Source organism: Symphalangus syndactylus, chromosome 4 (assembly GCF_028878055.3).
Source record: "Symphalangus syndactylus isolate Jambi chromosome 4, NHGRI_mSymSyn1-v2.1_pri, whole genome shotgun sequence".
NCBI classification, from domain to species: domain Eukaryota; kingdom Metazoa; phylum Chordata; class Mammalia; order Primates; family Hylobatidae; genus Symphalangus; species Symphalangus syndactylus.
This window is the reverse complement of record NC_072426.2, coordinates 73,146,884-73,174,784: the sequence shown is the minus strand read 5'-3', so window position 1 is coordinate 73,174,784 and position 27,901 is coordinate 73,146,884. Positions and strand designations below refer to the sequence as shown.

The following is a 27,901-nucleotide window of genomic DNA, read 5'->3' as shown; positions in this document are numbered from 1 at the left end:
GAATTTGTCATCTTAAGTTTGTTAAATACAGGTTTAGAGCATAGAAACGTAGAAATAGTTCAGCAAAATCAGTGACTAGATCAAGAAATTTAATAGACATCGAAATAATTTTTTAAAAATTAATAGAAATCCTGGAGCTGAAAAATAAAATGAGCAAAACACAAGAGACCATCAGTAGTAGAATTAATTAAGCAGAAGAATGAATCTGAACTTGAAGACAGATTATTTGAAAATAACACAGAGAAGAAAAAGTTGAAAAGAACGAGGCTGGGTGCAGTGGCTCATGCCTGTAATCCCAGCACTTTTGAGAGGCCGAGGTGGGCAGATCCCTTGAGGTCAGGAGTTACAGACCAGCCTGGCCAACATGTAGAAACCCCATCTCTACTGAAAATACCAAAATTAGCCTGGCATGGTGCTGAGCGCCTGTAATCCCAGCTAATCAGAAGTCTGAGGCAGTAGAATTGCTTGAACCCTGGAGGCAGAGGTTGCAGTGAGCCTAGATTGCACCACTGCACTCCAGCCAGGGTGACATATTGAGACTGTCTCAAAAAAAAAAATTTTTTTTTCTTAAAGGAATGAAATTGAAATTAGCTTTAGACATGTCATTTTTTATTAACCACTTTATTGTCTTATTTTAGGGGAGACGGTGCCTATTGATGAACAGTTTGACAAAGAGAAAGCCAACTTGGAAGCTTTCACAGTGGATAAAGATATTACTATTACCAATGATAAACCAGCAACCACAATTGGAGTTATGGGAAATTTTACTGATGCTGAAAGAAGAAAGTGTGAAGAAGAAATTGCTAAATTATACAAACAGCTTGATGACAAGGTAGGTATTGTATTGTTTGATTTAGGTCTGTTTTATCTTAGGATACTATGGACATGGGTGTTTTTATTTTCTGACTTTTCTGATTTCAGTGCTGTGGGCACTTAGAATCTTTATACATCTTCCTTGATTTCTGTTAATCTTGTAAAAATTATTGTATTAACAAAATAAAAAGTCATAATTTCAATTTCTGTGTGGAAACTGTATGAGGGTGTATCTTTTTTTCCCCCTCTTTTTAAGCTAAAAGAACTTTATAAGGCAGCAGTCCCCAACCTTTTTGGCACCAGGGACTAGTTTCAGGGAAGATAGTTTTTCCATGGATCAGGGTGGGGGAGATGGTTTTTGGATGAAACCTCCATCTTGGATTATCAGGCATTAGATTCTCATAAGGATCCTCTAACCTAGATCTTTTGCATGCACAGTTCATAATAGAGTTCGTGCTCTTAATGATATTCTAATGCCGCTGATCTGACAGAAGGCGGAGCTCAAGTGGTAATGCTTGCTGCTCACCTCCTGCTGTGCTTCCTGGTTCCTAACAGGCTTCCAGTACTGCTTTGTGGCCTGGGGGCTTGGGGACCCCTGTTCTAATGAAAATTTGGCATTGGGTCATTGGGAGCCTCAATTATACTAACTGTTAGAATCAGGGCTCTGAAGACTCCAATAAAAGATAATGTAAGAGATTAAGGGAAACACAATAGAGCGGAAATAATATCTTCCTGCTTTGCATATAGAAGTAATGTCAATAGTATGAATAATAGCAAATTAAGAATGTAATAGAATGGAAGGCAAGAACAAGAGCAGTAAAGAGATTAGAAGAAAATATTTTCTTAAGTTGATATTTTTAATGTATTTTAAGCAGAGATGGCAGGTTCGAAGTACATGACCATTATAAGTATTGATAATTGAAAGAAAATCCTTTTGTTTTGCCATTTTCTTAAAAGAGATTAAAATAAGCAATGTTGAATTTGGAGAAATGGTTTTGAAATATTTCTGGGGGAGTAGTAATCTTATAACCTGTATTGGGAAACAACTAGAACCAGGTTGTTAGCTACTGGTTAACTGGATACTTCAAAATTCTAGGATGAAGAAATTAACCAGCAAAGTCAACTGGTAGAGAAACTGAAGACGCAAATGTTGGATCAGGAGGAGGTGAGTTGAATACCTTTTATGTTGCTTCCAGAAAAGCTTTATAGTTTTGGTTTCTGAATCCCATTAACTTTGTCTTTAATAGTTGTATAATTTTGGGTATGAGTCTCTTAGTGGGAATAAGAATGTCACATGGATAAAATGAATTTTTACTAATTCATCTTATCTACCCACATATAATTGTTGTTCATTTCTGCCATCTTTTTTTTCATCCTGGTTCTTGACATTGCTCTTCTTGTCACTTAATTTGGATCCTCATTTTATCTTCTCACCCAGCAGAGCAGGGGGATAATTGAAAAGCAGTCCTTTAAATTTTTTTGTGGGGGTAGTGGGCAGGGTGAAGACAAAGACTGCTTTGGTAAGAGATACTCTCCATCAGTGAACTTAATCCTGGTCAGATCATCTTTCAACTATAGCATTTCATATTTCAACTGTAGCATCATTCCTCAAAGGGGCACTATTGACATTTTGCATTGGATAATTTATGTTATTCTGTCCTTTGCATTACAGGACATTAAACATTCCTGGTCCCTACTCCTAAATGCCGTTAGCATTCTACCCTATTATTAACACTCCCACAGATTTCCAGATATCCCTACAGGAGAGCCACTAATGTGGATGATTATGGTGTTCTCCTAACCAGTCTCTTGGCATCCCTGCAGTTCAGATTTTATGTGCTGATACCAGGTTTTGTTTTTGTTTTTGAGACGAAGTCTCGCTCTTGTCCCCCAGGCTGGAGTGCAGTGGCGTGATCTCAGCTCACTGCAGCCTCCACCTCCCAGGTTCAAGTGATTCTCCTGCCTCAGCCTCCCGAGTAGCTGGGATTACAGGCGCCTGCCACCATGCCCAGCTAATTTTTGTATTTTTAGCAGAGATGGGGTTTCACCATGTTGGCCAGGCTGGTCTTGAACTCCTGACCTCAGGTGATCCACCCGCCTCAGCCTCCCAAAGTACTGTGATTACAGGCGTGAGCCACTGCACCTGGCTGATACCAGGTTTTTCTGCGGCATAGCACAAATGTCATCACTTGTTGCCCAAAGCAAATCTAAAAAATTTTTTTTTTGAGTCGGAGTTACACTGTTGTTGCCCAGGCTGGAGTGCTGTGGCACGATCGCGGCTCACTGCAACCTCTGCATTCTGGTTTGAAGTGATTCTTCTGCCTCAGCCTCCCGAGTAGCTGGGATTACAGGCGCCCGCCACCATGCCTTGCTAATTTTTTTGTATTTTTAGTACAGATGGGGTTTCACCATGTTGGTCAGGCTGGTCTCAAACTCCTGACCTCGTGATCCACCCGCCTTAGCCTGCCAAAATGCTGGGATTACAGGCGTGAGCCACCCCACCCGGCCCAAATCTAAATTTTTAAGCAACTCTTGTAGAATGCCATTTTCCTTTATTACATTAATTTGCATGTGACTGCAGTCGATCTCTCCTAGCCAACTTCTCCATGAATGAATACCCTTTCCTGTATTACTAAGCACTTTATCTGTCCTGTCCCTCTCTTATGGTTCTGACCTTCTGTCTTGTATTGCGCTTATTCATGTGCCTGTCTTCTCTTCTACTATGTTCCTTAAACACACAGTCTTTGATTTTCTTTCTGCCTTGCAGCATCCAGCGTAGTGCCGGCACATAGTTGACATTTAGTAAATCTGTTTAATGAATAAATGTTGCCACACTCAATACCGTCCATATTTCACTCCATTTGTTCTTGACAAATGGTGAAGCTTCATGGGTGTTTTTTGAAAATAAATTATTTTCTATCCTGTAGCTTTTGGCATCTACCAGAAGGGATCAAGACAATATGCAAGCTGAGCTGAATCGCCTTCAAGCAGAAAATGATGCCTCTAAAGAAGAAGTGAAAGAAGTTTTACAGGCCCTAGAAGAACTTGCTGTCAATTATGATCAGAAGTCTCAGGAAGTTGAAGACAAAACTAAGGAATATGAATTGCTTAGTGATGAACTGAATCAGAAATCGGTAGGATATAGTTTTATTTTCTTTTTTAATGCTTCAGTACAAGTATTCTTAACCTAAAAACTACTTAAATAACTTATTTTTCTATGTAAGTCAAATATCGATAACATCAACTTTCAAGGACTTGGGTTTCAACTTCATTTCTTTCTGTATATGAAGCCTTAGAGGTGGAGGAAGACAGTTATCTTAGTTCCTAAAGGTCTGTTAATATCTAATTTAAATGCTGTTTTAAAGGATGTTTGCTACTCCTTATGTTTTTTTATTTTTTTAATTTAGTATATAGCATATAGAATCTAATGTTACTACTAATGTTAAAGGAAAAATAATTTAAAGCTCCTAGTTGCCCAATAAAGCTATTAGATGATTGTTCAAACAATAAGTTAAATATGCAGTACAAATTAAAATGCTATTTAATCAACTATGTGAATTATTTGGAATAGATATAAGGATATGTAACTTAATACAATTTATGTTTTACTTACTGTTACATTTCCACTACCTGGAACAGTGCCTTCTTAGCACAGTGTAGTGGTTCCCCAATAGATGGAGATTTTTTTTTTTTTTTTTTTGAGGTGGAGTTTCACTCTGGTTGCCCAGGCTGGAGTGCAATGGCGCAATCTCGGCTCACTGCATCCTCTGCCTCCTGGGTTCAAGCGATTCTCCTGCCTCAGTCTCCCGAGTAGCTGGGATTACAGGCGCCCGCCACCACGCCCGGCTCATTTTGTATTTTTAGTAGCAACAGGGTTTCACCATGTTGGCCAGGCTGGTCTCGAGCTCCTGACCTCAGGTGAACCACCCACCTCAGCCTCCCAAAGTGTTGGAATTACAGGCGTGAGCCACCGCTCCTGGCGACTAGATGGAGATTTTTACTTGCTGAAAATTGATACAGGACAGACATCGCCAACCTCCAACAGTGATGACAGAAATAATACATAGCTGTGAATGTTTCAACATCATCATGGAGGAGCTATTTTGTGGTTTTGTTGTGGTTAATGCTAGCTTCTTGTTTAGAAATCAGCGTCTAGAGTTGCACTCAGGACCCGTGTCCACCACTTATTTCCCTGCTCCCATTAACTTTTCTAAAAGAAAGCAGTCAACAGTACAAAATAATGCTTTCAAAAGGTTTCCTGCCCCTATGAGTTCCTTTTCTTTTGTAATCTACAAAGTTACAGTTAGCTTGAAGTTAACATTCAGTACTGTACAGATCTAAGACACCATTATACTGAATTGCATTACTAACAAAGCTAATTGTTGTATGAAAGAATAACAGGAGTTTTTTACGACTCTGAAAGGTGGTCCTTGGCCGCTGATTTTAGTCTTTAAGACAGTTATATTTATGTTTCACTTGTGGAGCTGAAATCTATCAGCATTACATTGATAATAGGAGTTAGAAATCCCTAGTGTTTAGCATCTGTTTATATGCTTAGACAGTGTTCCTGTTCAGTTAAGAGAAAGTGACTGGTAATTTAAACAATTATGGTAGAAGCATGCTATATTATGAGACTTGAAGATAATTGGTATCATATTGTAGATTAACCTGGGTGGATACACACTCTACTGATACTCAGAAACTTAAGGAAATGAACAACTACCATAAGAAGTAAGCAGTTGGAATGATGGCATCTTTACTAAAAGATATTGATGAAAAGTCAATAAATGGCATTACAAATACAGTATAGTACAGGCATTACAAATACAGAAGCCCCAAGCATTTCAGATTTTGGAATGTTTGCATTATGCCTACCAGTTGAGCATTTCTAATTGGCAAGTCCAAAATGCTTCAGTGAGCATTTTCTTTGAGCATCATGTAAGCACTCAAAAAGTCCCAGATTTTGGAGCACTTCGGAGTGGGGATGCTCACCTTGTATCTGATTTGCCATATGAGTTATTTTAAAGTGGGCACCAAACTGGGTTGGACTTTTCAAAATTTGGTGATTTTGTAGCTGTTAAGCTAGCTATGATTTGAGATTTATAATGATAGTCAATAAACAGATAATATTACTTTAGCTCCTGGATAATTGTCTGTATCATAGTATTATCACATGGATTCTTTCCAGTGAGTAAGTATATAGAAAGTAGATGAAGAAAGCATCTAGAAAACAGTGTCATTGTAACGTTAATTTGCTGACTCACTTTCTAAAGATAAGACATAATATAGTAATAAATGATAAATCTAGTTAAATTTGAGGCTTCCCATTTTTAGACAGAAAATATTATTCAATCTCAGGAATTTAGTGAAATAACAGAAACTGCCTGCTCTTAATTGAAAACAATGTGGCTACTTTTACCATAGCCTATTAGGTCTAAAACATTTTTTAAGTTTGAGCTGGGAGCCCAGAACCTGGGCTCTTGAACTATCTAGTTCAAGAAAAATGAAAGCAGAAAAGGCATGGTTTTGTAAGGGCTTGGTGTAAAACTTGAAACACCTATGAGTATTTGATTTGAATTTTCATGTAGTAGATTTAACTATACTTTTTGTTTTGGGTTCTCTTAGGCAACTTTAGCGAGTATAGATGCTGAGCTTCAGAAACTTAAGGAAATGACCAACCACCAGAAAAAACGAGCAGCTGAGATGATGGCATCTTTACTAAAAGACCTTGCAGAAATAGGAATTGCTGTGGGAAATAATGATGTAAAGGTAAATATAATAACTAAATATTAAGGACAATTATCTATATACACTTGCACTTTTGTTTACTACTAATACTTTGTAAAGTTTTTTGTATTCGTGATCTCATCCTCACAAACAGTCTTGTGTAGTAGATGTTATTAGCTGTATTTTAAATAGATCAGGAGAGAGCAAGAGAATAAGGGCACCTAAATAGATAAATTCAGTAGGCGGCATTTATTGGACCTCATGTTTGATTCTTTACTATAACATTTTCCGCAACCTGGGCAATGTGGCGAAACCCTGTCTCTACAAAAAATACAAAAATGAGCCTGGCATGGTGGTGTGTGCCTGTAGTCCCAGCTACTGGGGTGGGAGGATTGCTTGAGCCCGGGAGGTCAAGGCCGCAGTGAGCTGCGATCGTGCAGCTGCACTCCAGCCTGCGCAACAGATCAAGACGCTGTCTCCAGAAAAAAAAAATTCACGCTTAAAAGTTACGTTAATAAATTCCCATAAGTGAAATGATTGGAACAACAATTAAGATTAGTTCAGGGACCAGACATAGTGGCTCAAGCCTGTAATCCCAGCACTTTGGGAGGCCAAGGTAGGAGGAACAGTTGAGCCCAGGAGTTCGAGACCAGCCTGGGCAACGTGGCGAGACCCTATCCCTACAAAAAATTTAAGAATTAGCCAAGCATGTAGGCATGGTGATAACGTGCCTGTAGTCCCTGCTATTTTAAGAGACTGAGGCAGGAGGTTAAAGATGCTGTGAACCATGTTTGTGCCATGGCACTCCAGCCTGAGCAACAGTGAGACCCTATCTCAAAAAAAAAAAAAAAGATTAGCTCAGGGAATAAATTTATAATGAATGGGCTTGTGGTTGCTTTAAATATTTAAAGAAAAGTTAAAGATGGGCACTGCTTTCTTAATTTTTTATTTTAGTGTGAAAAATTTCAAACATATAATAGAGAGAATAATATAATGAACTCTAGAGTTTTCAGTTTTCAAAATATGGCCATATTTTCTTTATACCTCTTTGTCCTAATCTTTTTGAGGATACTAATATTGGTTGTTAGCATTAGGCATGTGACTTGGTGGTAGATTTAAAAACTAAGACCAAAGAACCAAACTAAGACTCTTAATTGAAAAACCATGCATATAATGTGAAAGATTTGTATGTTGCAGTAGCTGTTTAGACTTTACCTTTTTGATTAAAGCCTAATTACAATAACAAAGAGAGCATATACACTTGGGTTTATATTGAGAGCCTACTAAAAAGCCCAGTCTTTTAACCAGAGTTGGAACTGACATAAAAGTTTTCAATATGGAGTACACATTTCTGTCTGTTGTATTGTTTAATGTTGCTGTTTGCTGTTAACTGATTCGTCAATTTAAAAATGAAGAAAAAGAAAATATTTTTAAAAAATACAAAAAGAATAAAAGATAAAATCAACAAAATGAAAGTTAGTGTTTGTTGATGGAGGCAAGGATTCTCATGACTCTTCTCTTCATATGTTATTTCTTCAGTGGACTCACTATCGGGCCACTTGACTTGCTTTCCCTTCACCATCAGTCTGAACATTTCTGCCCTATTCTGTTTATGGTGAAGTAATGTGAGATTAGAGTAATGTGAGATGTAGAGAAATCTCTAGGATGGAAAAGTACATTTATTTCATATCGCAGAACACCAGAGAGATGCTGTTCAAAATTTGCTTTGTAGATTTGCAACGTTTTAGAAAAATCTTATATTTTATGTTCAAATAATTATGATTTAACTTAAAAAGTGTAAAAAGAGAGAGTAGAAATGGCTTATGTTTAGTGGCAGAGGGATGAAATCCAGGTTCCATGACTACTAGACTTTTTTTTCCACTATGCCATAGCATTTTGAAAATAAGTCGTCATTGCAAATAGCTATTCTAATTTAAAAAAAAAAGGATCCTCAGTATTTTTGTCATTAACAAGTAATTCTTTTCCTCTCATCATATATAAGCTCTGTTAGAGTGCTACTTTTTTTTTTGAGATGGAATCTCGCTGTGTCTCCCAGGCTGGAGTGCAGTAGCGCGATCTTGACTCATTGCAGGCTCCGCCTCCCGGGTTCAGGCCATTCTCCCACCTCAGCCTCCCAAGTAGCTAGGATTACAGGTGTGTGCCACCACGCCTGGATAATTTTGTTTTTGTATTTTTAGTAGAGATGGAGTTTCACCCTGTTAGCCAGGATGGTCTTGATCTCCTGACCTCCTGACCTCCTGATCTGCCCACCTCGGCCTCCCAAAGTGCTGGGATTACAGGCATGAGCCACTGCGCCCAGGCTGTTGTTGTTCTTAAGTTACAGTTTACGGTTTTATGTTACAGTTTACAATGATTGTTGTACTCATTGTATTCTATAGTTGTGTGGATTTTAAGGAGTGCGTAATATTATAGGTCCGGTATTTAGAATAGTTCCCACACCACCCTAACAAATTCCGAGTGTTTTTGCTATTCACCTCTACTTCTTGAATTTCTGGCAACCACTGATGTTTTTACTATCTCTATAGTATTGCTGTTTCCAAAATGTTATATAGTTGGAATCATACAGTATATATATGTAGCCCTTTCAGCTAGCTTCTTTCACTTACCAGTATGCATTTAAGATTCTTCATGGCTTTTCATGGCTTGATCATTTTTTTAAATCACTAAATTATATTCCATGATACGAATGTACCACAGTTTGTTTATCCATTCACCTATGTGGTTACTTTGAGGTTTTGGCAATTAATGAATAAAGCTGCTATAAACATTCATGTGTAGGCTGAGCATGGTGGCTCATGCCTGTAATCCCAGCACTTTGGGAGGCCGAGGAGGGCAGATCACTTGAGGCCAGGAGTTTGAGACCAGCCTAGCCAACGTAGTGAAGTCCCGTCTCTGCAAAAAATAAAAAAACTAGCCAGGCATAGTGGTGCACGCCTATAGTCCCAGCTGTTCGGGAGGCTAAGGCACAAGAATCGCTTGAGCCCAGGAAGTGGAGGTTGCAGTGAGCCAAGATGGTACCACTGCACTCCTTCCTGGGTGACAGAGTGAGACTCTGTCTCCAAAAAAAAAATAATAATAATAATTCATATGTAAGTTATTCTGTGGACATAAGTTTTCAATTCAGTTGAGTAAAAATACCTAGAAGTGCTAGGTTGTATGTTATGACTATGTTAGCTTTGTAAGGAACTCCCAAAAGGTCTTCCAAAGTGGTGGAAACATTTTGCATTCCTATCAGCCATGAATGAGAGTCTGCTGTTCCACATCGTTGCCAGTGTTTGCTCTTGTCAGTTTCTTGGGATTTTACTAATGTATGGTGTTATTTTATTGTCATTTTAATTTGCAGTTGTGTCGCCCAGGCTGGAGTGCAGTGGCCTGATTTTGACCCACCACAACCTCTGCCTCCTGGGTTCAAGTGATTCTTCTGCCTCAGCCTCCCAAATAGCTGGCACTACAGGAGCATACCACCACGCCTGGCTAATTTTTGTATTTTTAGTAGAGATAGGATTTCACCATATTGTCCAGGCTGGTTTCAAACTCCTGACTACAGGTGGTCTGCCTGCCTCAGCCTCCCAAAGTGCTGGGACTACAGGCGTGAGCCACTGCGCCTGGCCCTATTGTTGAGTTTTGTTTTGTTTTTTTATTTTGTTTTGAGACGGAGTCTTGCTCTGTCGCCTAGGTTGGAGTGCAGTGGCATGATCTCGGCTCACTGCGACCTCCTCTTCCTGGGTTCAAGCGATTCTCCTGCCTCAGCCTCCCGAGTAGCTGGGACTACAGGCTCCCACTACCACACCTGGCTAATTTTTTGTATTTTTAGTAGTGACAGGGTTTCACCATATTGGCCAGGCTGGTCTTGAACTCCTGACCTCAGGTGATCCGCCCGCCTTAGCCTCCCAAAGTGCTGGGATTACAGGCGTGAGCCACCATACCTGGCCTCCTATTGTTGAGTTTTAAGAGTTCTTCATATGTTTTGGATATAAGTCTTTTATCAGATAGTGTTTTGCATTATTTCTCAGTTTGTGGCTTGTTTTTTTTTTTTTAACTCTCAACGTCATTTTTTGAGACTAAAAATTTTTAATTTTAATGAGGTCCAACTTACCAAGTTTTTCATTAATAGATTGTGTTTTTGGTATCGTATTTAAAAACTAATCACCAAACCCAATATCACCTAGATTTTCTCCTATGTTAAAAGTTTTTTTTTAGTTTTGCATTTACATTTAGATCTGTGATCCATTTGGAGTTAATTTTTCTGAAAGGGGTAAAGTCTGTACCAGGATTCATTGTTTCACATCTGGATGTCCAGTTGAAGAGACTGTCCTCTCTCCATCAAATTGCCTTTGCACCTTTGTCAGAGATCAGTTGACTGTATTTTGTGGTTTTATTCCTGGGCTCTGTATTCTGTTCTGTTAACCTATTTATCTGTTCTTTGCCGGCACTGTACTGTTTTGATTATTATAGCTTTACAGTAAGTTGCATAGTGTCAAGTCCTGTGACTTTGTTCGTCCTTAGTGTTGTGCTAGCTATTCAGGGTCTTTTGACTTTACATGTAAACTTCATCAATCATGTCATCTGCACAGTTTTATTTCTTCCTGAAAGTTAAGCAATATACAGTGACCACAATTCCTTCTGGTTGAGCTTAAAGGTCATCCTTTCCCTGCCACCTAAACATCCTCTTGTTAAATTTTAAGCTGAACGTGTACATGATTAACAATGAATTTACTGAAGAGGTCCTGTAAAGAGGAAGTGAAAAAATTGAAAGAGGCAGAATTTATTAATTTGGTTGTATTTTTGTGTTTTCTTTAGGTTTACATTTTTTTTTTGTTGGCATGTATTAACATTATTTTCAGTTTTAAAAAAAAGGAAGGCAAAAAGTAAGCTGTATTTATTTACCTTTCGTTGAAAACAGTAATAAAAGAAAAAAAATAAGATCCAGACTTTGTATGAATATTGAGTAATACTAAAATATATTTTATAAAAAGATTTTACAGCCTAATTGGGAAAACACACCTTGAATATTTTTGGCTTTAATTTTTTATTTTACTTTTTCCTCACAGCAGCCTGAGGGAACTGGCATGATAGATGAAGAGTTCACTGTTGCAAGACTCTACATTAGCAAAATGAAGTCAGAAGTAAAAACCATGGTGAAACGTTGCAAGCAGTTAGAAAGCACACAAACTGAGAGCAACAAAAAAATGGAAGAAAACGAAAAGGAGTTAGCAGCATGTCAGCTTCGTATCTCTCAAGTATGTTATAGAACAAAGTTTATTCATTTGAAACAACCACATAGAAGTTTTATTATACAAGTTTTCAGAAAAATGTGTCTGTAGGTGAAATTTAGTTGTTTTTTTCCTAGTCTAGCTGCAGTAAATTTGAATGATTTAACTGAGTTATATTTGCCTAACATAAATATGGGTTATGTATAGAAATTTACCAGAAAGATGTGACTGGTGGTAACTTGTTAAAGACTCCAGAATTCCAGGGTGGGCAAAACTGCAGGGAACCAGTTTCCTGGCTTGGCAACTGAATGAATGGTGCCATTCACCACTATCAGAATTTCACAAGGAGGGAAGATGGTAACGTTAGATGGCGGCATCTGTAAAATTAGTATTTCATATTTGAGTCTTCAGTGCCTTAGTTTGCAAGTTATGATCACCATTGAATTAATTGATTACATTCTTTTAACATTTCAAAATTGGCTCCTGAACATTTTAGTTTTAAATATTCTCAAATTTATCATGTATAGATAATAAAATGTTTACTGTCAAATATTCTTAAAGTGTATGCATGAGATATGTTTTCCACTTCATATCAGTATATTTTTTCCAAAAGCATGAAGCCAAAATCAAGTCATTGACTGAATACCTTCAAAATGTGGAACAAAAGAAAAGACAACTGGAGGAATCTGTTGATTCCCTCAATGAAGAACTAGTCCAGCTTCGAGCACAAGGTATAGCTTCCAACTGTTTATGAGTTGCATCTGTGTTCTTATTTTAGTATAACTGTAAACTTAATATTCACACTGAAAGAAATAGTAGGAATATGGCTGACTTGGAATGGTAAACAAATCATACACATTAATATTGCTTTGAAACATATTTTTTTTGTTGTTTTGAGACGGAGTCTTCACTCTGTTGCCCAGGCTGGAGTGCAGTGGCACTGTCTTGACTCACTGCAACCTCCACCTCCTGGGTTCAAGTGATTCTCCTGCCGCAGCCTCCCTAGTAGCTGGGACCACAGGCGCATGCCACCACGCCCGGCTAATTTTTTACATTTTTAGTAGAGACGGGGCTTCACCGTGTTACCCAGGATGGTCTCGATCTCCTGACCTTGTGATCTGCCCACCTTGGCCTCCCAGTGTGCTGGGATTATAGGCATGAGCCACTGTGCCTGTCAAAACATATTTTTTTTTTTTTTTTAAGATTTTGTTTGAATATGGAAATAGCCAGTCTGGGGATTTCCCACAGTTATGAAGGGGTGTGTGTGTGTCTTAACATAGGAGTTATCTCATTTCTTTACCATTCTCTTAACTAATCTGTTCTGGATTAGGCAAAAAAAAAAAAAAAAAAAAACCATAAAGGAATACATAATACCAACACAATGGATATAACTTGTATACTAGTCTACATGTCATTGAACTTGGAGAGCAGGTGACATTTGGGTAATTTGAAGTTGAATATTGCTAAGGAAAATGCTTATTGTAAAATCCATTTGCTCCTTGGTTTATATGAGGAACCTTAAAGGCTTATTTCACTCTTCTATTTTCTCTCTATTCAAACAGAGAAAGTCCATGAAATGGAAAAGGAGCACTTAAATAAGGTTCAGACTGCAAATGAAGTTAAGGCAAGTTTGATGTCACATTTCTAACGGCTTTAATTCATCAGTATTAATTTTGATTAGTCTGACTTTAACATCCTTTTCCCCCTCAAAATTTTAGCAAGCTGTTGAACAGCAGATCCAAAGCCATAGAGAAACTCATCAAAAACAGATCAGTAGTTTGAGAGATGAAGTAGAAGCAAAAGAAAAACTTATTACTGATCTTCAAGAGTAAGTATTATACTTCTCTAGTTAGGAGGAACGAATCGGTTACTCATAGACATGGTATATATTCTTACTAGAAAGCTACAGTTTTCATCAAAATTACATTTTTATCTTGGAAAATAAAGAATTTTCTCATTTATGAGTAAAACTTCTAAATTCCAGGTGAAATTTTTGAGGCTTTTTTTAGGTCTTTTGATCTAAATTATTCAGTAAAAAGTAAGAAAAAAATCCCCAACCTAAGTCCATTATTGCATACCACAGTCTCCTCCAAATCCTTTATTTAATTTCCTTTTTTAAAAAAATTCTTGGCTGGGTGCAGTGGCTGATGGCCTGTGACCCCAGTGTTTTGGGAGGCTGGGGCGGGAGGATCACTAGAGGCCAGGAGTTCAAGACCAGCCTGGGCAACATAGTGAGACTCCATCTCTACAAAAAATAATTTTTTAAATTAGCTAAGCTTGGTGGCACATGCCTGTAGTCCCAGTGACCCAGGAGGCTGTGACACGAGGATTGCTTGAGTGTTGGGAGTCTGAGGCTGAAGTGAGCTATGATTGTACTATAGCCTGGGCGACAGAGCGAGACCCTGACTCAAAATTCTTAACTGGGAAAAACTTTTCTGGAAATTCTATGGATTTTCAAAGGTTTTTTTTTTTTTTTTTTAAAGTTGTCATCTTAGTTTATCTAGAAGCAATTTCCCTGCCTCCATAACCATGTGCACATACATAGAGTTTATGGAAGTCAGAGTTTGCAACAATTTGAGTAGGAACCAAGAAGAGAATAACACAACAAAATAATGATGAGGTTTGGGGCACAGGTCTTACTGTGAATACCTGATGGAAGTAGGCATAAGGACTCAGGAAGATGAAAGACAGAGGAGAACAAAATCATGATTTCAAACCAAAATATGAAAAATTTTGTATGTCCCCAAGTAGCCAGGTCCCTTCCCTCTTTTCCTCCATGGAGGTTAGGATAACAGAAAATTCCTTGATGAGATTATAGAATTTAAAAGTTTGGAAATTTTAATGATGACATTGAGAAAACTGTGATACTGATACTGTGTTTTTTTTTCTTTTGTCAGCCAAAACCAGAAAATGATGTTAGAGCAGGAACGTCTAAGAGTAGAACATGAGAAGTTGAAAGCCACAGATCAGGAAAAGAGCAGAAAACTACATGAACTTACGTGAGTAATTGTTTTTAATTAAAGTTTAAAAATAAAAGCTAAATTAGAGGATTATAGGCATTACCTTTGGATATAGCCAGTGGATACATATTTTACTTTGTATGGGCTAAAGGATTTTTTCTTAAATACACTGAGTTGGTTTGATTTATATCTAAATACTTGGAATATATACTTGTATTTTGGTGAAAGCAAGGTCTTATATTTCACTGTGGTTAAGATTAAGATTTCTGTTTATCAATCTGCTTGCTGTTTCTTTATCTCCATATTAGTTCAGGATCCAGTATAAAAATGAACCTAAAACAATATATTAAGTAACTTAGAAGATTTTAAGATCTAACACAAAAACTGAGTTTTTGTTAAATTTTCTCTTGCATAAAAGAGCAGTGTGGTTTTTAACCTTGCCATTTTGAACAGAGGTTTTCATGGTTTACCTTTTCTCATTTTCTCAAAACTCAGTTTTCTAGAATCTTAGCAGGTAGAAAATGCATGATTATAATTTTTCACATACCTTGAGTTTGTGAGACAATTTGCAAATCAGCTGATATCGTTAGGATAGTTAGAACATCAGGACCAGTTCAGAGTGGATTTTATGAAGATTCTACTAACTTGCAGCTGTAATTTTGTTTAGAATACTTTTAATGTAAAGTATTTTAGTCTTTGATAGTTTATAATCAGTATCATTTTGGATAAATAGCAGTATAATACATGTGGCATATTTTAAAATACAAATTATAGAACCATTCCTTATTCTTTGAATTCTGCCACATTTTATTTCATCTCTTCCATTGCTATATATGGAATGTATAACAATAGACTGTTGTTTTAGAAGGCATATGAAAATTTTTTGAAATTGCAAAGCTGCAGTGGCTCACACCCATAATCTCAGCACTTTGGGAGGCCAAGGCAGGAGAATCAGTTGAGCCCAGTGTTTGAGAATCAGTCTAGGCAATGTAGCGAGACCCCGTCTCTACAAAAAATTTTTTAGACAGGCCTGGTTGTACATGCCTGTAGTCCCAGCTATTTGGGAGACTGAGGTGAGGAGGATCACTTGAACCTAGGGGGTCGAGGTTGCAGTGAGCAGTGTTTGGGACAGAAACTCTGTGTCAAAAAAAAAAAAAAAAAAAAAAAAATTTTTTTTTGAAAGACAGCATGGATAAATTGTTTAAAATAGGCATCTTGTATTTATTTAAATTTAAGAATTTATCCTTTCAGATACAAAATATTCAACTCTCATGCTAAGTACAATTTTACAGAATAAAATTTGAAAATACATGTTTGTTCTTCTACTGTTAGGGTTATGCAAGATAGACGAGAACAAGCAAGACAAGACTTGAAGGGTTTGGAAGAGACAGTGGTAAGAAAAACATGAAAATAAATAGGATTGGGGAATATTTTGTGGGTTTTTTCTACCATGATTATTCTAAATTTAAAGTCTGAGCTCCAAAAATATTGCTGTTCTTAATCCAAGGCAAAAGAACTTCAGACTTTACACAACCTGCGCAAACTCTTTGTTCAGGACCTGGCTACAAGAGTTAAAAAGGTAATGTAACTATGCCGAGGTGGGCGTTTGCATAAATGGTGCTTACTTCTAGGTAATTCTTTGTATTCAAAGTGAAATAACTTTACAGTCACGTCAATTTTTGTATAGTTAAGTTTAGTTTTTTTTATTTTTTTAATTTTTTTGTAATACTTACCTTCTTTCCTCAGAGTGCCGAGATTGATTCTGATGACACCGGAGGCAGCGCTGCTCAGAAGCAAAAAATCTCCTTTCTTGAAAATAATCTTGAACAGCTCACTAAAGTGCACAAACAGGTACTAAAGAGTATATTTTCTGGTAGCTGCAAGATAGTAAAAATCAAAAATTGAGGATTGGCAAGTGAGTATTTCAATCTTTCAGAGTCCTCAGGAATTTTTATACCCTGAGCCATTTTATCAGAAATTATATAAAGAAACCACAAGTAACTTTTAGAGGAGTTAATATTTTTAACAACCTTATTATCAAAAGAGGCAGTGAAAACATGTATTCTCATTTTCTCTTTAGGATTTTAAGACTGTGCATTTTCATAATTTATTCATGGTAATTTTGAAATCTCTACTACACAAGACTGCAGTTAAAATACTGCAAAGTCTTTAGGGGAGAGTAGTCTTTTTATACCAAATACCCCAGTGTGTCAAACATAATGACGCAGTTTTCATTTAATCAGATTAGTTGTCTTATTGAAGAAACATAGCACTATCTTGTAATGTATTGTCTTTGCCTAGTAGAGGGAAAGAACAACTCTCCGCCTAAAAAATTAAAGGAAACTACACCTTTGTGAATAAATACATGTGTGTATGCTGTGTAGAGATGGATGTATTCCTTGCGTGTTTCTGCCTAAATTGTATATTGATACAATGCAGTTTTACTTTTCTAAAGAGCAATTACGAAATGCTCATACTTTTTCAAATCATCCTGTTAAATCTGGAATCCTTGTTTTCTTTGTGTACGTTTAGTTGGTACGTGATAATGCAGATCTCCGCTGTGAACTTCCTAAGTTGGAAAAGCGACTTCGAGCTACAGCTGAGAGAGTGAAAGCTTTGGAATCAGCACTGAAAGAAGCTAAAGAAAATGCATCTCGTGATCGCAAACGCTATCAGCAAGAAGTAGATCGCATAAAGGAAGCAGTCAGGTCAAAGAATATGGCCAGAAGAGGGCATTCTGCACAGATTGGTTAGTAGAACACATTAAAACCTTTAAACCTTGCTCGGTTTGAATGCTTTCATTTAGTGGAAAACATAATCCGAATTTTACGTGTTGTCATGGTGCATCTGTCTCTATTTTCTAATTTAGTAGAGTGGCACTGTTGAGAAAGAGGAATAACCACATTAGCAGAACAAGAAGATAAATGAGAACTAGAGAAGCAAGCAAGAATGGTCATGGAATGGAGAAACTATATAGAGCAATATTATTAAAGCCAAGAGAATTACAAGAAAATAAGCCATCAGCAATGATTTAATGTTTAAGAATAATCATTGGTGGCTGGGCACAGTGGCTCACGCCTGTAATCCCAACACTTTGGGAGGTTGAGGTGGGTGGATCACCTGAGGTCAGAAGTTTGAGACCAGCCTAACATGGTGAAACCCTGTCTCTACTAAATACAAAAAAATTAGCCAGGCATGGTGGTGAACACCTGTAACCCAGCAACTTGGGAGGCTGAGGCAGGAGAATTGCTGGAACCTGGGAAGTGGAGATTGCAATGAGCCAAGATTGCACCATTGCACTCCGGCCTGGGTGAGATTCCATCTCAAAAAAAAAAAAAAAAAAAATTGATGCAGGAAGTGTTTTTTTGTTGTTTTTTATTTTTATTTTTTTGTTTGTTTTTTCAGACGGAGTTTCACTCTTGTTGCACAGGCTGGAGTGCAATGGCGTGATCTTGGCTCGCTGCAACCTCTGCCTCCTGGGTTCAAGCGATTCTCCTGCCTCAGCCTCCCTAGTAGCTGGGATTGCAGGTGCAAGCCACCATGCCGAGCTAATTTTGTATTTTTAGTAGAGACAGGGTTTCTCCTTGTTGGTCAGGCTGGTCTTGAACTCCTGACCTCAGATAATCCACCTGCCTCGGCCTACCAAAGTGCTGGGATTATAGGTGTGAGCCACTGCGCCCAGCCGTTTTTTTTTTTTTTTTTTTTTTTCATGACACAGGGTCTCGCTTGTCACCCATGCTAGACTGCAGTGGTGCAGTTATGGCTCACTGCAGCCCCAACCTCCCAGGCTCATGCGATCCTCCCACCTCAGCCTTCCAAGTAGCCAGGACTACAGGTGCACACCACCACACCCAGCTAATTTTTTTATATTCTGTAGAGACAGGGTTTTGCCTTATTGCCCAGTCTGGTCTTGAATTCCTGGACCCAAGTGATCCACCCAACTCAGGCTCTCAAAGTGCTGGGATTACACAGGCATGAGCCACTACGCCTGGCCAGGAAGATTTTTAAAGGCTAAGAATTGTATAGGTCCTAGAGAAAAGGATGCTACAGAAAGGAAAAAGTGATGGAGAAACAAAAAGGCAAAGAAAAACAAAACATTTGGGAATTTGTTGTGAATAAGAGAAGAAACCTTAACAGTCATTGCAGTCACATCTTAAACTTTATTCTAAAGTCTGTCTTTATTTTTCATATTAGCTAAACCTATTCGTCCCGGGCAACATCCAGCAGCTTCTCCAACTCACCCAAGTGCAATTCGTGGAGGAGGTGCATTTGTTCAGAACAGCCAGCCAGTGGCAGTGCGAGGTGGAGGAGGCAAACAAGTGTAATCCTTTATACATATCCACAGGTTTGTTATTTATATCTGGCTTTTCATATGTTTGTGGAAAATTGGTTGTTAAATAGGATTTTTGATTTTAAAAAATTCTCACGTTAGTGTTATGATTTTTTTTAACTTAAGCATTATAAAAGTAATTTAGCTCTATCTTTTTGTGAGTTTAGATCATACTATATATTCAAATTTGTGGTCTTGTTTTGAAATCTAGCATTGGACCATTTGTAATAGCTCTTGATACTGTCTAATGGATGTACCATGGTTTATAAACATTCCTTTTTGCTAGACATGTAATTATATTAATTTTTTCCATAATTGAAATTTTCAAAAACCAAAATTTTCATATATGAAATTTGAAACATCTTTTTTTTTTTTTTTTCGTTTTTGAGATGGAATCTCACTCTTGTCGCCCAGCCTGGAGTGCAATGGCGTGATCTCAGCTCACTGCAACCTCTGGCTCCTGGGTTCAAGCAATCCCCCTCCCTCAGCCTCCCAAATAGCTGGGATTACAGGTGCCTGCCACCATGCCTGGTTAATTTTTGTGTTTTTAGTAGAGACAAGGGGTTTCACCATGTTGGCCAGGCTGGTCTCAACTCCTGACTTCAGGTGATCTGCCTGCCTCGGCCTCCCGAAGTGCTGGAATTACAGGCGTGAGCCACCGTGCCCAGCCTGAAACATCTTGTATTCCCTAACCTGTTAGAGATTATTTCCAGAAGGTTCCCAGAAATGCAATTATAAGGAAATATGAACATTTTTAAGGCTCTTGCTACATATTAACACATTGGTTTCTAGAAAGACTGCACCAAATTGCATATGAGCCCAGCTTACTAACAGATTTCTGAGTTTTATTTATAAGTAATATCTGTTCTTTGTAGGGCATAAAACAGTCACAAATTAGAAAAAAAAACCTAGAGATGCTACACAATATACTATCTCTCTCTCTCTCTGGAGCTTTCTGTATTAGTTGTTAAATTTAAAAGTTTAAACTGTTGATAACTATTCTAATAGACTCCACTTATTCTACTACATATGCTGCTTTGGAGCCTGCTTTTCTTTCCAGCCCCCTGCCCCCACACACCCCACACACCCCTGCCCCACTCCGAGACGGAGCCTCGTTCTTGTTGCCCAGGCTGACGTGCAATGGCTTGATCTTGGCTCACCGCAACCTCCGCTTCCCAGGTTCAAGCGATTCTCCTGCCTCAGCCTCCCAAGTAGCTGGGATTACAGGCGTGTGTCACCACACCCGGCTAATTTTGTATTTTGTAGCCTGCTTTTTAAACTTAGCAATATATTCGGAACACTTTTCTTCTACAGCGTGATTGGTTAGTGGTTGCCTAATAATTCGTCATATAGTAGCAACTCTGATTGTAACTAACTCTTCAAGAAGTCCCTGATGTGTGTATATGCTTTGGAAATAAAAAATACTAGATAGTTATGAAATGATTAGCTGTTTCTGACAAATACTAAAGCTAGTTTATTTTAATGTTGCTTGTTTATACTTTGACATTTTGCATAATACTGGCTCTAAATTGAGTAGAGAATTAAGAAATATTCTGAAGGATTCACATTTCTAGCAATTTTAAACATTTTGTTCACACAATGTAGGATTTAAAACAGTGGTAGAGTGAAAAGAACATGGACTATGGAGTTCCATCCAAGTTGAAATCCTGACTACTTTAATAGTTTCTTTCTCGTTGTGACTTGTTCTACAGTACTTCATAAAAATTACGGATTTATTGCTTAACTATTTAATGAATCTCTAAAACAACATTTTTCTACATAGCCACAATATTATCACACCCAGTAAGATTATATTTTTAATATTATTTAGTATCATTCCATATTCAGATTTTTCCAATTTTTTTTACTATCCTGTACAGCTGGTTTCTCTAAACCAGAGTACAATTCAGGACTACTGTTTGCATTTAGTTTTATCCCTTAAATCTCTTCTGATCTTGAATGAGCACCCTCTTTAGTGATACTGACTTACTGAGTAGGCCCAGGTATCTTGAGGGTATAACACCTGTGTGTTGTGTCTGATTGTTTTTATGTGTAGTCACCTTGTTCTTTCTCCATTTCTATGCAAAAGCATTGATTAGACTCAGCATAAACATTTTTGACAAAGTTATGTCATAGATAATATGTACTTAATATCAGTAGACATACAATAGCTGGTTTTCCTGATAATTAGAGATAACTCCTGTGTTTTTCCCCTTCGGACTAATAACTCTGTTTTATTAGTAAAATGGAAGTCATTCTTAAGAATTACATGAGTTGGCCGGGCACGGTGGCTCACACCTGTAATCCCAGCACTTGGGAGGCTGAGGTGGGTGGGTCACCTGAGGTCGGGAGTTCGAGACCAGCCTGACCAACACGGAGAAACCCTGCCTCTCCTAAAAATACAAAATTAGCAGGGCGTGGTGGCTCATGCCTGTAATCCCAGCTACTTGGGAGGCTGAGGCAGGAGAATCGCTTGAACCCAGGAGGCGGAGTTTGCGGTGAGCCGAGATCGTGGCATTGCACTCCAGCCTGGGCAACAAGAGCAAAACTCCGTCTCAAAAAAAAAAAAAAAAAAAAAATTACATGAGTTAAGATGTTACCCAGCACACAGTATTCAGTAGATGCAAGCCTTTTCCTACCTTTCTGGAAGTGGGAGCTGGGCAAGGGGATTTTCAAAGCATAGATAGAAAGTTTATCCTTTTTGGATATTGTCCTCACATTAAAATTCATATGTCAACTTTAAACTTACCTCATTGTAGAGAGAGGACAGCCCATACTTTTGTTAACTATTGCTGATCGCAGTATAGTGACACCAGGTTAGCACATAAGGGAGATAGCTAACCCAGCCAAACTAGGTTTTCAAGACTTGAAAGTTATGATGTAAAAATATAATTATTTACAGGTTTGTTTTGATGCTGGTCCAAAGATAGTGGTTCTTAGTTTTTCAAACTCTTGTAATCTATCTTAAACCATGACTGGGGAGTATATGATTCACTTAAGTGATAAATTGTTTAAATGTTAAATAATTTGTACTGGAGTGCAGTGGCAGGATCTCAGCTTACTGCAACCTCTGCTTCCCGAGTTCAAGCCGTTCTCCCTGCCTCACCCTCCTGAGTAGCTGAGATTACAGGCACCCACTACTACGCCCGCCTAAGTTTTTTGTATTTTTACTAGAGATGGGGTTTTGCCATGTTGGCCAGGCTGGTATTGAACTCCTGACCTCAGGTGATCTGCCCCTGTCAGCCTCCCAAAGTGCTCAGATAACAGGCGTGAGCCACTGTGCCAGTGAGAAATTTTTTTAATGTTAAGAAAAACATTTCAAGTCACTGTGTTTATTTTTGGAAAGGATGACATTTATAATACTGATACTTTTAGTTCCCAGTTTTACATGGCTAGTCTTCTGCCTTGCTTAGTACTTTAAATAGATTGTTTTTCTAAATGTATAGGTAAGTAGGCGGTTTAATACAAAGATGTTTAAAATACTACTAGAATTATTTATTTCCCTGTTACTTTTCCTACTGTATACACCTCTTGTTTATCCCTATTCCTCTCCCCCTCTTTTTTTTTTTTTAAAGCTTCTATGTATATAACTAGTAGTTGCTGGTTAGTGTTCCTTGGTTTAAGAATGTCACTGACCACTGTCTGCTGGTTAAAAGATCAGCCGCCTTTTTTTTTTTTTTAAACAAATATAATTCATAAATCAGCTTACCCATAGCTTTATTTGGGAGAATAAAAACAAAGGGAGGGCTGACCTCCCTTTAAACACTACTGCTACTAAACAGTTCTACTTAGGCAGTATAGAAAAGGAAACCAAATCATTTAATATTGCCATCCTTCTAATTTTGGGGAAAATAGCCACAGATGTTGGCTAAAATGTTTATAAACTGTTGGCATATTTTATTTGCTTGTTTTGTTCTTCATGATTATCTCAAACACCAATTTTGTAAAACTAAACATATTTACTCTGTGCTTTCTCCCATTTTTAGGTGTTAAAAAGTAATGGAAGTATGAAGAGGACATGGTATCAAGCAGTCATTCAATGATTATAACCTCTACTCCTTTGGGATTGTAGAATTATAACTTTTTAAAAAATGTATAAATTATACCTGGCCTGTACAGCTGTTTCCTACCTACTCTTCTTGTAAACTCTGCTGCTTCCCAACACAACTAGAGTGCAATTTTGGCATCTTAGGAGGGAAAAAGGACAGTTTACAACTGTGGCCCTATTTATTACACAGTTTGTCTATCGTGTCTTAAATTTAGTCTTTACTGTGCCAAGCTAACTATACCTTATAGGACTGTACTTTTTGTATTTTTTGTGTATGTTTATTTTTTAATCTCGGTTTAAATTACCTAGCTGCTACTGCTTCTTGTTTTTCTTTTCCTATTAAAACGTCTTCCTTTTTTTTTTTTCTTAAGAGAAAATGGAACATTTAGGTTAAATGTCTTTAAATTTTACCACTTAACAACACTGCATGCCCATAAAATATATCCAGTCAGTACTGTATTTTAAAATCCCTTAAAATGATATTATCGGGGTTAAAATGACTTGTATTGTTTCTGAAGTTTGCTCCTGAAAACTACTGTTTGAGCACTGAAACCTTACAAATGCCTAACTAGGCATTTGAGACTGAGCAAGGCTACTTGTTATCTCATGAAATGCCTGTTGCCGAGTTATTTTGAATAGAAATATTTTAAAGTATCAAAAGCAGATCTCAGTTTAAGAGAGTTTGGAAAAGGAATTATATTTCTCTTTTTCCTGATTCTGTACTCAACAAGTCTTGATGGAATGAAAATACTCTGCTTTATTCTGGTGAGCCTGCTAGCTAATATAAGTATTGGACAGGTAATAATTTGTCATCTTTAATATTAGTAAAATGAATTAAGATATTGTAGGATTAAACATAATTTTATACGGTTAGTACTTTATTGGCTGACCTAAATTTATAGCGTGTGGAAATTGAGAAGAATGAAGAAACAGGACAGATATATGACGAATTAAAAATATATATAGGTCAATTTTGGTCTGAAATTCCTGAGATGTTTTTAACCTGCTACACTAATTTGTACACTAATTTATTTCTTGTTTAGTCTAGAAATAGTAAATTGTTTGCAAGTCACTAATAATCATTAGATAAATTATTTTCTTGGCCATAGCCCATAATTTTGTAATCAGTACTAAGTGTATACGTATTTTTGCCACTTTTTCCTCAGATGATTAAGTCAACAGCTTATTTTAGGAAACTATAAAAGTAATGGGGAAAGAGATTTCCCTATTGCTTCATCAGTGGTGGGGGGCAGTGACTGCAACTGTGTTAGAAATTCACAGAGAATGGGGACTTAAGGTTAGTCAGTAGAGAAACTTAGAAAGTTCTGTGTTAGGATCTGGCTGGCAGAATTAACTTTTTGCAAAAGTTTTATACACAGATATTTGTATTAAATTTGGAGCCATAGTCAGAAGACTCAGATCATAATTGGCTTATTTTTCTATTTCCTTAACTATTGTAATTTCCACTTTTGTAATAATTTTGATTTAAAATATAAATTTATTTATTTATTTTTTTAATAGTCAAAAATCTTTGCTGTTGTAGTCTGCAACCTCTAAAATGATTGCATTGCTTTTAGGATTGATCAGAAGAAACACTCCAAAAATTGAGATGAAATGTTGGTGCAGCCAGATATAAGTAATATAGTTAACAAGCAAAAAAAGTGCTGCCACCTCTTTATGATCGTTTTCTAAATGGAGAAACATTTGGCTGCGTTCACATAGACCTTTTATGTTTTGTTTTCAGTTGAAAACTTGCCTCCTTTGGCAACATTCGTAAATGAAGCAGAATTTTTTTTTCTCTTTTTTCCGAATATGTTAGTTTTGTTCTTGTAAGATGTATCATGGGTATTGGTGCTGTGTAACGAACAACGAATTTTAATTAGCATGTGGTTCAGAATATACAATGTTAGGTTTTTAAAAAGTATCTTGATGGTTCTTTTCTATTTATAATTTCAGACTTTCATAAAGTGTACCAAGAATTTCATAAATTTGTTTTCAGTGACTGCTTTTTGCTACGGTAGGTCATTAAACACAGCACTTATTCTTAAAAATGAAAATTTCTGATCATCTAGGATATTGACACGTTTCAATTTGCAGTGTCTTTTTGACTGGATATATTAACGTTCCTCTGAATGGCATTGATAGATGGTTCAGAAGAGAAACTCAATGAAATAAAGAGAATATTTATTCATGGCGATTAATTAAATTATTTGCCTAACTTAAGAAAACTACTGTGCATAACTGTCAGTTTGTGCTTAACTCCATTTGACATGAGGTGACAGAAGACAGTCTGAGTCTACCTGTGGAATATGTTGGTTTATTTTCAGTGCTTGAAGATACATTCACAAATACTTGGTTTGGGAAGACACCGTTTAATTTTAAGTTAACTTGCATGCTGTAAATGCGTTTTATGTTTAAATAAAGAGGAAAATTTTTTGAAATGTAATGACTTTCTTAAAACAAGTGTTAGGTTGATTTTACATGACTGAGTTCAGGCCTTCTGTCTTGACAGAATAGTGACTGATATGTCATTATATTTATGTATATTTTGTTTCCTAATGTCTTGCAGCCTTTTGGACAGCAGATATTAAATGTGTAGGCTAAAGAGCTAGAAATGAATGACCAGTCTCACACATAAAACTTTTTTATTTTTTTTTTGAGATAGAGTCTTGCTCTGTCGCCCAGGCTGGAGTGCAGTGGTGTGATCTCGGCTCACTGCAACTCTTACCGCCTGGATTCTAGTGATTCTCCTGCCTTAGCCTCCCAAGTAACTGGGATTACAGGCATATGCCACCATGCCCAGCTAATTTTTGTATTTTTTAGTAGAGATGGGGTTTCACCATGTTGGCCAGGCTGGTCTCAAACTCCTGACCTCATGTGATCCTCCTGCCTTGGCCTCCAGAAGTGCTGGGATTACAGGCGCAAGCCACTGCGCCCGGCCGGTGTCACCTACATTATACTTTGTATAGTCCCCATTGTTCATCTGAGTCTGATTGTTTCATTAACCAGGATAAGAACACCTGTTAACGTTTATGTTTTAGATACTTCCTCAATGATCATTCAGGTCTAGCTGAAGAATAACTTTAAAAAGGCTTCCTAAATTCAGGTCGGTATTTGTTTTTTCTTGTTTTGGGGGGCATTGGGCTTTATATGTTTTTATACTGTTGTGGAAAATTTTAATCAGATATGAAATCAGACAGAATAATAATGAAACCCCAAGTACCAGTTACTTAGTCTCAACAGTTACCAATTTACAGCTAATCTTGTTTCATCGGTAATCTACTCATCTTCTCCCAACAACCCCCTGTATTATTTTGAAGCAATCCTAGAAAACATGTTTTTTTTTTTTTTTGAGACGGAGTCTCGCTCTGTCGCCCAGGCTGGAGTGCAGTGGCACCATCTCAGCTCACTGCAAGCTCCGCCTCCTGGGTTCAAGCCATTCTCCTGCCTCAGCCTCCTGAGTAGATGGGACTACAGGCACCTGCACCATGCCCGGCTAATTTTTTGTATTTTTTTTTTTTTAGTAGAGATGGGGTTTCACTGTTTAGGCAGGATGGTCTCGATCTCCTGACCTCAAGATCCGCCCACCTCGGCCCCCGAAAGTGCTGGGTTTACAGGCGTGAGCCACCGGGATAAGTACTTCAGGATGTATTTTTAAAAGATAAGGACTCCTTAAAACATACCCAACGAATACCATTATCACATCAAAAAATTTATAATTTCCTGATATTCAAATATTTAGTTTTTGTAAACAGTTTGAGTCAAGATCCAATGGAAGTTCATATATGAATGAAGAGTCTGACTCTTACATTTTTTCATTGCAGTGTATGAAGAAAATAACTTTTTTGCCATGTAGTTTCCCAGATATTGCAGTTGCATCCGTTTCATATCATTTAACGAATTTCTGTGGCTTTTATGTTTCCTATAAATTTGTTTCAGATCCACAGATGTAATCAGATTCAGATAGTTGTTTTGTTGGATGGGGACAGTATTTATAGGTGGTGGTATTCCATCAGGTGGCACATAATGTGTACTTGTCTCTTCTTGAGCTATTAGTCACTATTGATCAGTGCCTAGATCCATCTAAATAGAGGATACAGAATTACAGTATTTTTTTCATTTGTTTGCTGCAGTAGGGAAACTTGGTCTCTTACTTGGTTATCTAGTGGGTGTGTGTGTATAGTTTGTATAGTTACCTAGTGGGTGTGTGTGTATAGTTTGTATAGGAAAGAAGGTAAATGCTTCTTTCCATTTATTTGTAAGTTTCAAAATGAGCTGCTTCACTACGATCTTCCAGTACTGACTAGTTTTGTATTTTTTCCTTTTTGGTTTTTTATTATTTTATTATCTTTTAGGTGTGCTCTATGAGCCTTTGTATTAATTTTTTTTCCTTTCCTGGAGAAATTTGAAAACAGGTTTTTTTCCAAATTAAAAAAAAGTCGCAGCACATCTAAGGAATAGGATGCAAAAGGGAATATAGGAGTGATAGAAACTAGTGAGAAAATTTATACACTCAGGCAGGCAAACTAGGATAGGGGATGGATGATTAATACAGTATCATAACTGATGACTGGATAACTTGATTTTTTTTTTTTTTTTTTTGAATTGAGACGGGGTCTCTCTTTTTTCTTTTTTTTTTTTTGAGACAGGGTCTCACTGTCACCCAGGCTGGAGTGCAGTGGTGCAGTGGTGTGATCTCAGTGCACTGCAACCTCTGTCTTCCCAGCCCAAGTGATTCTCCTACCTCACCTTCCCGAGTAGCTGGGGTCACAGGCATGTGCCACTACGT

At 37.4% G+C, this 27,901-nt stretch overlaps 1 protein-coding gene across 1 annotated transcript in view; it reads left to right on the top strand.

Annotated features, from left to right (window-relative positions):
- KIF5B (kinesin family member 5B) overlaps positions 1–25,553 on the top strand; it is a 48,639-nt gene extending 23,086 nt beyond the window's left edge. Inside the window, exons 12-26 of the mRNA XM_055275076.2 lie at positions 639–832; positions 1,910–1,978; positions 3,741–3,947; positions 6,439–6,582; positions 11,613–11,801; positions 12,388–12,505; positions 13,337–13,398; positions 13,493–13,602; positions 14,672–14,773; positions 16,067–16,127; positions 16,242–16,313; positions 16,481–16,585; positions 17,267–17,483; positions 18,929–19,079; positions 23,051–25,553. Of these exons, the coding sequence (XP_055131051.1) occupies positions 639–832; positions 1,910–1,978; positions 3,741–3,947; positions 6,439–6,582; positions 11,613–11,801; positions 12,388–12,505; positions 13,337–13,398; positions 13,493–13,602; positions 14,672–14,773; positions 16,067–16,127; positions 16,242–16,313; positions 16,481–16,585; positions 17,267–17,483; positions 18,929–19,059 (1,781 nt within the window). The 3' untranslated portion in view covers positions 19,060–19,079; positions 23,051–25,553. The remainder of the gene's footprint in view (positions 1–638; positions 833–1,909; positions 1,979–3,740; positions 3,948–6,438; positions 6,583–11,612; positions 11,802–12,387; positions 12,506–13,336; positions 13,399–13,492; positions 13,603–14,671; positions 14,774–16,066; positions 16,128–16,241; positions 16,314–16,480; positions 16,586–17,266; positions 17,484–18,928; positions 19,080–23,050) is intronic.
- The last annotated feature ends 2,348 nt before the right edge of the window (positions 25,554–27,901 follow it).